At 36.7% G+C, this 12,381-nt stretch overlaps 1 protein-coding gene and 1 non-coding gene across 2 annotated transcripts; one reads left to right on the top strand and one right to left on the bottom strand.

Annotated features, from left to right (window-relative positions):
- The first annotated feature begins 1,220 nt into the window (after positions 1-1,220).
- On the top strand, positions 1,221-2,809 carry LOC112740399 (uncharacterized). The gene is made up of 5 exons (XM_029292581.2): positions 1,221-1,466; positions 1,541-1,756; positions 1,859-1,948; positions 2,046-2,146; positions 2,449-2,809. Exons 1-4 carry the CDS (start codon positions 1,305-1,307, stop codon positions 2,052-2,054), a joined length of 477 nt encoding a protein of 158 aa, XP_029148414.1. The 5' UTR covers positions 1,221-1,304; the 3' UTR covers positions 2,055-2,146; positions 2,449-2,809.
- Positions 2,810-10,157: 7,348 nt separating this feature from the next.
- LOC112746330 (small nucleolar RNA R71) lies at positions 10,158-10,265 on the bottom strand. Its single transcript, XR_003174221.1, has one exon. It is a non-coding gene; the product is annotated as a small nucleolar RNA R71 (small nucleolar RNA).
- Between the last annotated feature and the right edge of the window lie 2,116 nt (positions 10,266-12,381).

Below are 12,381 nucleotides of genomic sequence, written 5' to 3'. Positions count from 1 at the left end.
TCTGCACATATGATTTGCATTTCACGTTGATTGTACTCTAACAAAATAAAGATATTGTGTGAAATAATCATTATATATAAGTACTCATTAGATTTCTTTTCAACTAATATTACATGTTATAAGTACTCATTTTTTTTTGTTGAACACTCCTTGAAAAGAATAGTCGAACAATATTAGAATTGTTTCTTTAACTCGTGGAGATTAATTTCTCTTCTTTCACCATCTTTACTAAAATAATTTAATATAGAGAGTACTCAAAAAGTTAATCTTCTTTGTGTTTAATTAGAATATTACCATACTTAAATTTCTTTTGGTTTAAAATATTCATTCATCATTTTGTGACATTAATAAACGTTTTGACAATTAACTCTATTATCATCACACGTTTTTTTAGTTTTTGTATTATTTATTTATCAATAATAAAAGTATTTTTCTCAAAACTTTATCTATTATTAATCTCTTCTATTTAATAATTATTTATTTGATTTTTTTCTAACAAAACTACATCAAATCACACATTAAATCACCATAATTACGTATTTTTTTGTTTGAGAGAGAAGGTATATATAAGAAAGAAAAAGAGTTTGATGAATGAGTACATAAATAGTATGTCAAGTTTTCTTTTTTTTATTTGTATTTATACTAAGTAGGCTTCTCAATTTTCTTGTTTGGGCTCAAGAATTTGATTTCTTGCCATCTTCGTCGAATACCTCCAAGATTATAAATTACGAAAGAATACACCATGCTTTGAATCTTCTTGATTCTATTTCGTTTTTTCTGGGAAACAGGTGACGTTTATCTTTTAAGATGGCTAGGAAAGGTCTATACAAGAAAAAACCAAAATTAGGACCAGGATGTCAGCAATCTCAAATGGCTCTGCCTCCGGCTTCGGCTTCCCACTGCGATGAGTCTCAAACTCTCCCGGACAGTGGTGATAGTGTCCCTGCAACTTCACGCCCATTCCTTCTACCGCGCAATGTATCAATGCCTGCTCCACAGACAAGCACAAATAGCGTTCAGAACTCAGAGTCAGGCCACGTAAACTTGGCAGCTAATGCAAATGATGTAGATTCTCTTGATCAAGAAGCTGATGACCCATTTGTTGAGATCATCGGTAATGTATTTAATAATTTTTATTTGTTCAACATGATTTAGACTCCCTGTTATATATTAATTTTCTCGCATGCTGTCCACAATAGATACACAAATAAGGTATTATACCTGGCTTATAGATTTCGACGGCACAATCAAGCCAGCAAAACTAAGAGTGAGGGAGGCTGGAATGGCCTAATGGTAGAAAGATCATGCTTAGGTTCAACAACCCAAAGCAAGCAATCGGAAACGAAGCTGGACTGTTGAGTGGCGTGCTTGATATGCTAGGATCTGACTATGGAAAATTTTCTATTAGTAGGGAAAGTTTGCATAAGATTACCACTAAAGACAAGGTTTATAACGAATGTGTCAAGGTAAAAGTTCATATCCCCTTTCAATTAAATGTGCTTATTCTTATAATAATTGACAAATTGTATTATCTGTGTAGCAAATTTTCCACTTTGATGAAGACGGTGACGGAACTATCAAGAAAAATATTTTGAAAAGTATGGGGAGGTCTTGGAAGGAAACAAGGCTGAGGTTGTATAATGATTTTTACAAGCCAATATTCACGATTGAACAAAATATTGAGCATCGTCCACTGAAAATTGATCGAGAGCATTGGAGATCGTTCCTTGACTATCGCGCCAAAGATGAGACGAAGGTAATATAGTATATTATTGGTGTACACAACAATACCCTTTATGTTGCATTGTGTCTTTTTAACTCAGATTCTAATCTCCCATTGTCTCTGATGGACCAATAGGAGAAGTGCAGGAAAAATGCGATTAATCGATCAAAACTATATACCCACACTGGTTGTTCAAAAAGCTTCGCACGGCGGATAAAAGAAGAGGTACTTTAACTTTTTATTCACTCTATGGACTATCTCTATGACTTAAGTTTCCTTGATTGTATGGAATACGGTATTCTTTTAAACTTTGTTATTACAGTCGGAATAACAAGGGAGGACAGTCGGAAGAGGAGAGTTATGGATCAAAGTGCACAAAAAAAAGTTGGCTCCTATATCAATGATGAAGTAAGAGCAATTGGTGTAAGTACTACTTATTATGATTGATGGATAAAATTATGATCTCAAATAGGATGATAGTTTACCTCAGCGATTATTTTGTTTTTTATTTCTTTACTGAATGGTTTACTCTCCCAAGTCAAAATGGACTAAAAGAACTTTACAATTTCCAATTCAGCTTCCTTTTAATACCAATTTTTTCATTCATATTTGTGTGTCTTTTTACTGTGATGAAAGTGATACAGTTAATCAATCTGTTTGGCGTGTTCTTGACATGAGATGGACTCATCAACAAAATGATTAAATTTGCTAATTTGTATCTGTAGGAAAGACTTTAGGAGATTGAGCAACAGGATGAGTCTTCTAGAGTATTGTCTCAAAATGGTTCCATTGCTCAGATTTTCGGAAAAGAGAAACCAAGTAGAGTACGTGGTGTGGGTTTCAGACTGACTCCTAGTCAACTCTTTGGTCCGAATTCACATACACCGGGCACCGGAGTCCAATTAGAGGAGATGCAGAGGAAGCTTATTGAACTGCAGGAAGAGCTGGAAGGCGAAAAGTTGAAGAAGAAGGCGATGGAGGATGAGGCAGCAGCAGGGAAGAAAAAGATGAAGCCGATGGAGAGTGCTCTGATTTTTCTATTTCAATGGCAGGGTAAGGAGCTACCACCAGACATCACTACAGGGATGAGTTTTGTAGAATGATAGAGTGAAAAATAGTAGAATAGGATTGGAGATAGTTTGGATAGAAGCAAACATTTTTTTAAATTAGACTTTGCAACTCTTTGCAAGAGATTTGTTTTCTTCGTATTTTCATGAATATATTATTTTGTTTTGTAGATATTTTTTTTTCTTGCTACAAGTTTAGATTCTAAGGTTGAAAATATTAACTCTTAAAATAATAAAAAAATATAAAAAAAAATAAATAGTTCTATAATAATTTAAAAATATTATATGATTTTTTAAGAAAACCCAAATTTCCTTTTTTTATAATTTTTCATAATTTAGCGGCGGTCTTAAACCGCCGCAAAGTGTCTCAAAATTTAAAAATCTGTTTGATATTGCGGCGGTTAGGAACCGCCGGTAACTGTGTCCGAAACGTTAGTTTAGATTTGCGGCGATTTTAAAACCGCCGCAAATTATGTGTCAGCTTGAAAATGCCTAGGTGAATAGTGGCAGTTTTAGAAATGTCAGTAAATATTCTGAAAATTGTGTCGCCCGCATTTGGTGGCAGTTTTCTGTACGATTGCCGCAAAATACCTATTTAGCGGCGGTTATACCAGCGGTTTCTGGAAACCGCCGTCAAACCTAATGCCCGCGCCCAAAACTATGGCGGTCCAATAAGCCGCCGGTCTTTAGTTTTGCTGCGGTTTAAAACCATCGCTAATCATAAAAAAAAGCCGCCGATATTCTCCGCCCCCTTGTGGTGGGGGCATGGATATTCCTCTTTTGTATAGAATATTGTGGACCAGCGTGTTGTTTTGTGCTTCCTTTGTAATTCTTTGGGACTCTTTTTCATTCTCAAGGAAGACATCAAATTTAAGATAGTTGACTATGTGGTTCATCGATCCTAAATTTTGATTGGATATTGTCATTATATTCGAGTTGTCGTCTACCTTTAATACTGACGGTGCACGTAGAGTTTCCTGAGTGAGACTTTTATTATGGTCCCCTGACTTGGTGCTGGCTAGTTTGGAGACGGCATCAGCTCGGGCATTTGTTTCTTGAGTTATATGCCAGACTACTCCTTCATGGTGCGGTCTTTGGCTTGATAGGTACCATTGATTTGTGAAGTTACCACTTGAGAGTCACTAAACACTATCAGCTTTTCTACCCCCACTTCTTTGGCCAGCTTTAAGCTAGCAAGTAAGACTTCATATTCTACTTGGTTATTAGAAGCTTGGAACTCGAGCCTTAATGAGAGTTCTATCCGAGTTCCTTGGTCGTTTTCCAGGATAACTACTGCCCCAGTACCAGCTTTATTTGATGACCCGTCTACATATAGGCTCCATGTAGTTGGGCTTCCCTGAGTTTCCGTATATTCAGCAACAAAATCGGTGAGATACTGGGACTTGCTGGCTATCTAGGTTTCATACTTTAAGTCGAACTCAGACAGTTCTACAACCCATTACAACATCCACCCTACCAGATCCGTCTTTTGCAAGATATGTTTCATTGGTTGGTTTCTACGGATCTTTATAGTATAGGCTTGAAAATAAGGTCGAAGCCTTCAAGAAGTGAGGATAAGGGCATATGCGAACTTCTCTATCTTTTGATAATTCAGCTCTGCCCCTTGTAGGGCTTTGTTGACAAAGTAGATAGGCTGCTGCCCTGATGCGAGCAGAAATTAGCAAATTAAAAATTGTTAAAATATATACGTTGCAAGTATAGTTCTTAATTTGCCAGAAATCTGCCTATCAATTTAGAAAGGTGTCACAGAAAATGGAAATTAAAATACTGGGAGTATGAATCCCAAGTCGTCTCCCAACGAGTTGCAGAAAAGTGTGCTATTCTATTAATCAGAGGTTTTCAAAAAGATTTGAATTGGGCAAACAGGAATTTAAATTGATGAATTTGAATAATGTAAATAAAAGCCTTGACTGGGAATTGATTAGTTGGAATCCCTATTATTGTTGGAATGCTCTCAGGATTAATTGAAAATTAAAGGTTATCCTGTTTAGTTATCCTTCACTAGGTGAAGGAAAGTCAAACAAGTTGGAATGCTACGTCCGTTCACAAGTTGCAATCCACTTAATTAAAAGGGATTGGTGTTAGTGATTAGGAGGCAATCCAACCATAAACCCAATTACAATTTTTCTTTCAAGCCTTCCAACTCAAAGGTTCCTTTCAATCAATTCCCCATCAAGTTAGGGAACTACTCACTCATTGTAAAGGTAAAATTCATAGCATATGAAAAGGAATTAAAGAAAGACATTGTAAATAAAAATTAAAATAGTCAATTAAAAATAAAAGTGATCCTTGTATTAAATAATCCTAAGAATATTCCAATGGTAAAATTAACAGAGCAAAGAACATGGAAAAGTAACCAAGTAAAGAAAACAAACTAGAATGACGAAGTCTTGATGAGGTAATAACTCTTCTCAGTGTTCCAATGCCAAAAAAAATAAGAAAAACTAAAATCCTAAGAACTATGAATGTGTAGAGAGAAAACCTAGAGGAGGAGTAAAAAACTAGATCTAAAAACTAAAAACTGTGTAGAATGAATGTTGTCCTTGGTTTCTGCATGTTCTCTGGCTCTAATCTGCTGTTCTGGGCCGAAAATTGGGTCAAAATAGGGTCCAAAATCGCCCTCAGCGATTCTGCAAATTATGCAGATCGGGCATGCCACGCGATCGCGTCATCCATGCGGACGCGTCATTCGCGCTTTACCTCGCCACGCGTTCGCGTCGTCCACGCCTCCGCGTCGCTCGTGCTTTTTCAGTCTGCGTGGTCGCGTGAGCCATGCGGCCACATCACTGCGATTTCTCCTCTTTCGCGCGGTCGCATGAGCCATGCGGCCGCGTCACTTCTCGCTGGTTATCTCCTCAATTTCTTGTGTTCCTTCCATTTTTTGGCTAGCTTCCTTTCCAATCTCCAACTCATTCACGCCCTATAAAGCCTGAAACGCTTAACACACAGATCATGGCATCGAATGGAATAAAGGAGAATTAAAATGCATAATTAAAAGTCTCTAGGAAGCAGTTTTTAATCATGTAATAATTTCAGGAAGGAAATATAAATGCATGCTATTTTAATGAATAAGTGGGTAAGGATCATGATAAAACCACACAATTAAACACAATATAAACCATAAAATAGTGATTTATCAACCTCCCCACACTTAAACATTAGCATGTCCTCATGCTTAATTGAAGGAGATAAAGTAAACAAGTATGAACATGCAGAAACTCATGCAATGCAATGCAATCCTATATATATGTGATGAGCGGATAATTTATACGCTTTTTGGCATTGATTTTAGTATGTTTTTAGTAGGATCTAGTTACTTTTAGGGATGTTTTCATTAGTTTTTATGTTAAATTCACATTTCTGGACTTTACTATGAGTTTGTGTATTTTTCTGTGATTTCAGGTATTTTCTGGCTGAAATTGAGGGACTTGAGCAAAAATCAGATTCAGAGGTAGAAGAAGGACTGCTGATGCTGTTGGATTCTGACCTCCCTGCACTCAAACTGGATTTTCTAGAGCTACAAAACTCAAAATGGCGCGCTTCAAATTGCGTTAGAAAGTAGATATCCAGGGCTTTCCAGCAATATATAATAGTTCATACTTTGGCCGAGTTTAGATGACGCAAAAGGGCATTGAACGCCAGTTCTACGCTGCAGTCTGGAGTTAAACGCCAGAAACACGTTACAAACCAGAGTTGAACGCCAGAAACACGTTACAAACTGTCGTTCAACTCCAAGAATGACCTCTCCACGTGTAAACTTCAAGCTCAGCCCAAGCACACACCAAGTGGGCCCTGGAAGTGGATTTATGCATCAATTACTTACTTCTGTAAACCCTAGTAACTAGTTTAGTATAAATAGGACTTTTTACTATTGTATTAGAGACCTTTGATCAGTTTTATGCTATCTTAGACTTTCATGGGGGCTGGCCATTTGGCCATGCCTGGACCATTATCACTTATGTATTTTCAAACGGTAGAGTTTCTGCACTCCATAGATTAAGGTGTGGAGCTCTGCTGTTCCTCATGATTTAATGCAAAGTACAACTATTTTCTATTCAATTCAACTTATTCCGCTTCTAAGATATCCATTCACACCCAAGAACATTATTAATGTGATGATTATGTGACGCTCATCATCATTCTCACTTATGAACGCGTGCCTGACAAACACTTCCGTTCTACATGCAACTAAGCTAGAATGAGTATCTCTTAGATATCTAATACAGGGGACCGAGTCCGAGTTATTAGTATCTTTGTGGTATAAGCTAGAACCCATGGATGGCCATTCCTGAGATCCAGAAAGTCTAAACCTTGTCTATGATATTCTGAGTAGGATCTGGGAAGGGATGGCTATGACGAACTTCAAACTCGCGAGTGCTGGGCATAGTGACAGACGCAAAAGGATAGTAAATCCTATTCCAGTATGATCGAGAACCTCCAGATGATTAGCCATGCCGTGACAGAGCATTTGGACCATTTTCACAGAGAGGATGGGATGTAGCCATTTACAATGGTGATGCCCTTATAGAAAGCTTGCCATGGAAAGGAGTAAGACTGATTGGATGAAGACAGCGGGAAAGCAGAGATTCAGAGGAACGAAAGCATCTCTATACGCTTATCTGAAATTCTCACCAATGAATTACATAAGTATTTCTATCTTTATTTTCTGTTTATTTATTATTATTATTTGAAAACTCCATAACCATTTGATATCCGCCTGACTGAGATTAACTAGATGACCATAGCTTGCTTCATACCAACAATCTCCGTGGGATCGACCCTTACTCACGTAAGGTTTTATTACTTAGACGACCTAGTGCACTTGCTGGTTAGTTGTGCGAAGTTGTAAAGTTATGTTTGGACCATGGTATTGTGCACCAGTTATTGGCGCCATTGCTAGGGAGAGAACGAACAACAAATTTTACAACCTCAGAGTAACAATTTCGCATACCAAGTTTTTGGCGCCGTTGCCGGGGATTGTTCGAGTTTGGACAACTGACGGTCCATCTTGTTGCTCAGATTAGGTAATTTTCTTTTTGTTTTATTTTCAAACATTTTTCAAAATTCTTTCAAAAATTTCTCATCTATTTTTGAAAATTATTTCAGAATTTTTAAGAATGAATTCTAGAGTTTCATGAAGCATGTTGAAGCCTGGCTGGCTGTAAAGCCATGTCTAAATTCATTTAGAGTGAGGCTTCCAAGTCATCATTACAAGAGCAAGCTAGTTGTTGCTAATAAAATTTGTTATTGTATGACTGATTTATATCCTAAAGCTGGCTGGCTATTAAGCCATGCCCAACCCTTGGATTGGAGCTTTAGGCTAACATTGAAAGATTCCTTGAATTCTTATTAAAAATTTTGAATTTCTTATTTTCTTTTTCCTATATGTTTTTCGAAAAAAATTTAAAAGAAAATCCAAAAAAAAATTTATAAAATCATAAAAATAAAAAATATTTTGTGTTTCTTGTTTGAGTCTTGAGTCAATTTTTAAGTTTGGTGTCAATTGCCTTTTTTCTAAAAATTTATGCATTTTTCAAAAATTCATGCATTCATAGTGTTCTTCATGATCTTCAAGTTGTTCTTGGCCAGTCTTCTTGTTTGATCTTCATATTTTCGTGTTTTGTATCTTTTCTTGTTTTTCATATGCATTCTTGCATTCATAGTCTCTATACATGAAAAATTTCTAAGTTTGGTGTCTTGCATATTTTACTTTCTTGAAAAATTTTCAAAAATAAGTCTTGATGTTCATCTTGATCTTCAAAGTGTTCTTGGTATTCATCTTGACATTCATAGTGTTCTTGCATGCATTCATTGTTTAGATCTAAAAATTCTCATGCATTGAGTCTTTTTCATGCTTTTCTCTTTCTTCATTAAAAATTTTAAAAAAATAAATCTTTCCTTTTTTTTCTCTCATAAATTTCGAAAATTTGGATTGACTTTTTCAAAAATTTTTTAAAATTCAGTTGTTTCTTATGAGTCAAATCAAATTTTCAATTTAAAAATCTTATCTTTTTCAAAATCATTTTCAAAAATCAAATCTTTTTCATTTTTCTTATTTTTCGAAAATTCTAAAAATATTTTTCAAAAATATTTTTCTTAATTTTATATCATATTTTCGAAAATATCATCAACAAGTAATGTTTTGATTCAAAAATTTCAAGTTTGTTACTTACTTGTTAAGAAAGATTCAAACTTTAAGTTCTAGAATCATATCTTGTGATTTCTTGTGAATCAAGTCATTAATTATGAATTTAAAAATCAAATCTTTTTCAAAACTAATTTCAATAATATCTTTTCAAAAATATCTTTTTATCCTATCCTTTTCAAATATCTTTTCTAACTTCTTATCTTCTTATCTTTTCAAAATTGAATTTCAAATCTTTTTCAACTAACTAATTGACTTTTTGTTTGTTTCTTATCTCTTTCAAAACTACCTAACTAACTAACCCTCTCTAATTTTCGAAAATATCTCCCTCTTTTTCAAAAAAATTCTTTTTAATTAATTAATTGTTTAAATTTTAATTTTATCTTAATTTTCGAAAATCATTAACTCTTTTTCAAAATTTATTTTTCGAAATTCCCTCTCTCCCATCTCCTTCTATTTATTTATTCATTTACTAACACTTCTCTTCATCTCAAATCCCCGCTCCTATCCTCACCCTTGTGTTTGGATTCTCCTCCCTTCTTCTCCTCTGAGTTTGAATTCTTCTCTTCTACATTCTTATTCTTCTTTTCTTCTACTCACCCAAAGGAATCTCTATACTGTGACATAGAGGATTCCATATTTTCTTTGTTATTCTCTTCTTTGTCATATGAGCAGGAGCAAGGACAAGAACATTCTTGTTGAAGCAGATCCTGAACCTGAAAAGACTCTGAAAAGGAAACTAAGAGAAGTTAAAATACAACAATCCAGAGACAACCTTACAGGAATTTTCGAACAAGAAGAGGAGATGGCAGCCGAAAATAATAATAATGCAAGGAGGATGCTTGGTGACTTTACTGCACCTAATTCCAATTTACATGGAACAAGCATCTCCATCCCTACCATTGGAGCAAACAACTTTGAGCTGAAACCTCAATTAGTTTCTCTGATGCAACAAAACTGCAAGTTTCATGGACTTCCATATGAAGATCCTTTTCAGTTCTTAACTGAATTCTTGCAGATATGTGACACTGTTAAGACTAATGGAGTAGATCCTGAAGTCTATAGGCTCATGCTTTTCCCATTTGCTGTAAGAGACAGAGCAAGAATATGGTTGGACTCTTAACCTAAGGATAGCCTGAACTCTTGGGATAAGTTGGTCAAGGCTTTCTTAGCCAAGTTCTTTCCTCCTCAAAAGCTGAATAAGCTTAGAGTGGATGTTCAAACCTTCAGACAGAAAGAAGGTGAATCCCTCTATGAAGCTTGGGAGAGATACAAGGAACTGACCAAAAAGTGTCCTTCTGACATGCTTTCAGAATGGACCATCCTGGATATATTCTATGATGGTCTGTCTGAATTAGCTAAGATGTCATTGGATACTTCTGCAGGTGGATCCATTCACTTAAAAAAAATGCCTGCAGAAGCTCAAGAACTCATTGACATGGTTGCTAATAACCAGTTTATGTACACTTCTGAGAGGAATCCTGTAAGTAATGGGACGCCTCAGAAGAAGAGAGTTCTTGAAATTGATACTCTGAATGCCATATTGGCTCAGAATAAAATATTGACTCAGCAAGTCAATATGATTTCTCAGAGTCTGAATGGAATGCAAGCTGCATCCAACAGTACTCAAGAGGCATCTTCTGAAGAAGAGGCTTATGATCCTGAGAACCCTGCAATAGCAGAGGTAAATTACATGGGTGAACCCTATGGGAACACCTATAACCCCTCATAGAGAAATCATCTAAATCTCTCATGAAAGGATCAACAAAAGCCTCAACAAGGCTTTAATAATGGTGGAAGAAACAGGTTTAGCAATAGCAAGCCTTTTCCATCATCCACTCAGCAACAGACAGAGAACTCTGAGCAAAATACCTCTAATATAGCAAACTTAGTCTCTGATCTATCTAAGGCCACTCTGAGTTTCATGAATGAAACAAGGTCCTCCATTAGAAATTTGGAGGCACAAGTGGGCCAGCTGAGTAAGAAGATCACTAAAACCCCTCCTAGTGCTCTCCCAAGCAATACAGAAGAAAATCCAAAAAGAGAGTGCAAGGCCATTGATATAACCATCATGGCTGAATCCAAGGAGGAAGCAGAGGACGTGAATCCCAAGGAGGAAGACCTCCTGGGACGTCCAGTGATCAACAAGGAGTTTCTCTTTGAGGAACCAAAGGACTCTGAGGCTCATCTAGAGACCATAGAGATTCCATTAAACCTTCTTACGCCCTTCATGAGCTCTGATGAGTATTCTTTTTCTAAAGAGAATGAGGATGTTACTGAAGAGCAAGTTGCCAAGTTCCTTGGTGCAATCATGAAGCTGAATGCCAATTTATTTGGTAGTGAGACTTGGGGAGATGAACCTCCCCTGTTCACCAATGAACTAAATGCATTGGATCAACTGAGATTGCCTCAGAAGAAACAGGATCCTGAAAAGTTCCTAATACCTTGTACCATAGGCACCATGACCTTTGAGAAGGCTCTATGTGACCTTGGGTCAGGAATAAACCTCATGCCACTCTCTGTAATGGAGAAACTGGGAATCTTTGAGGTGCAAGCTGCTAGAATCTCATTAAAAATGGCAAACAATTCAAGAAAAGAGGCTTATGGACAGGTAGAGGACGTGTTAGTAAAGGTTGAAGGCCTTTACATCCCTGCTGATTTCATAATCCTAGATACTGGGAAGGATGAGGATGAATCCATCATCCTTGGAAGACCCTTCCTAGCCACAGCAAGAGCTGTGATTGATGTTAACAGAGGTGAAATAGTCCTTCAATTGAATGAGGACTCCCTTGAGTTTAAAACTCAAGGACATCCTTCTGTAAACATGGAAAAGAGGCACAGTAAGCTTCTCTCAAAACAGAGTAAACCAGAGCCCCCATAGTCAAACTCTAAGTTTGGTGTTGGGAGGCCACAACCAAACTCTAAGTTTGGTGTTGAACTCCCATATCCAAACTCTAAGTTTGGTGTTGGGAGTCTACAAAATTGACCTGATCACCTGTGTGGCTCCATGAGAGCCCACTGTCAAGCTATTGACATTAAAGAAGCGCTTGTTGGGAGGCAACCCAATTTTTATTTATCTAATTTTATTTTTATTTTCATTGTTCTTTCATGTTTTATTAGGTTCATGATCATGTGGAGTCACAAAATAAATACAAAAAATTTAGAATCAAAAACAGCAGAAGAAAAATCACACCCTGGAAGAAGGACTTACTGGCGTTTAAACGCCAGTAAGGAGCATCTGGCTGGCGTTCAACGCCAGAACAGAGCATGGATCTGGCGTTGAACGCCCAAAACAAGCAGCATCCTGGAGTTCAGACGCCAGAAATGCACACTGAGGAAAGCTGGCGCTGAACGCCAGAAACAAGCATAGAACTGGCATTCAACGCCAGAAACATACTGCATCTAGGCACTGAACGCCCAGAACA

This window comes from Arachis hypogaea, chromosome 14 (genome assembly GCF_003086295.3).
Source record: "Arachis hypogaea cultivar Tifrunner chromosome 14, arahy.Tifrunner.gnm2.J5K5, whole genome shotgun sequence".
NCBI lineage: Eukaryota > Viridiplantae > Streptophyta > Magnoliopsida > Fabales > Fabaceae > Arachis > Arachis hypogaea.
Note: the sequence above shows the minus strand (reverse complement) of the source record. Positions and strands in the feature narration are given on the sequence as shown.

Coding starts and splice junctions, on each gene's coding strand:
- LOC112740399 (XM_029292581.2), top strand. CDS start 1,305: ATGCTTAGGTTCAACAACCCAAAGCAAGCAATCGGAAACGAAGCTGGA. Junction 1,467..1,540: donor TTTATAACGAATGTGTCAAG/GTAAAAGTTCAT, acceptor TTATCTGTGTAG/CAAATTTTCCACTTTGATGA. Junction 1,757..1,858: donor GCGCCAAAGATGAGACGAAG/GTAATATAGTAT, acceptor ATGGACCAATAG/GAGAAGTGCAGGAAAAATGC.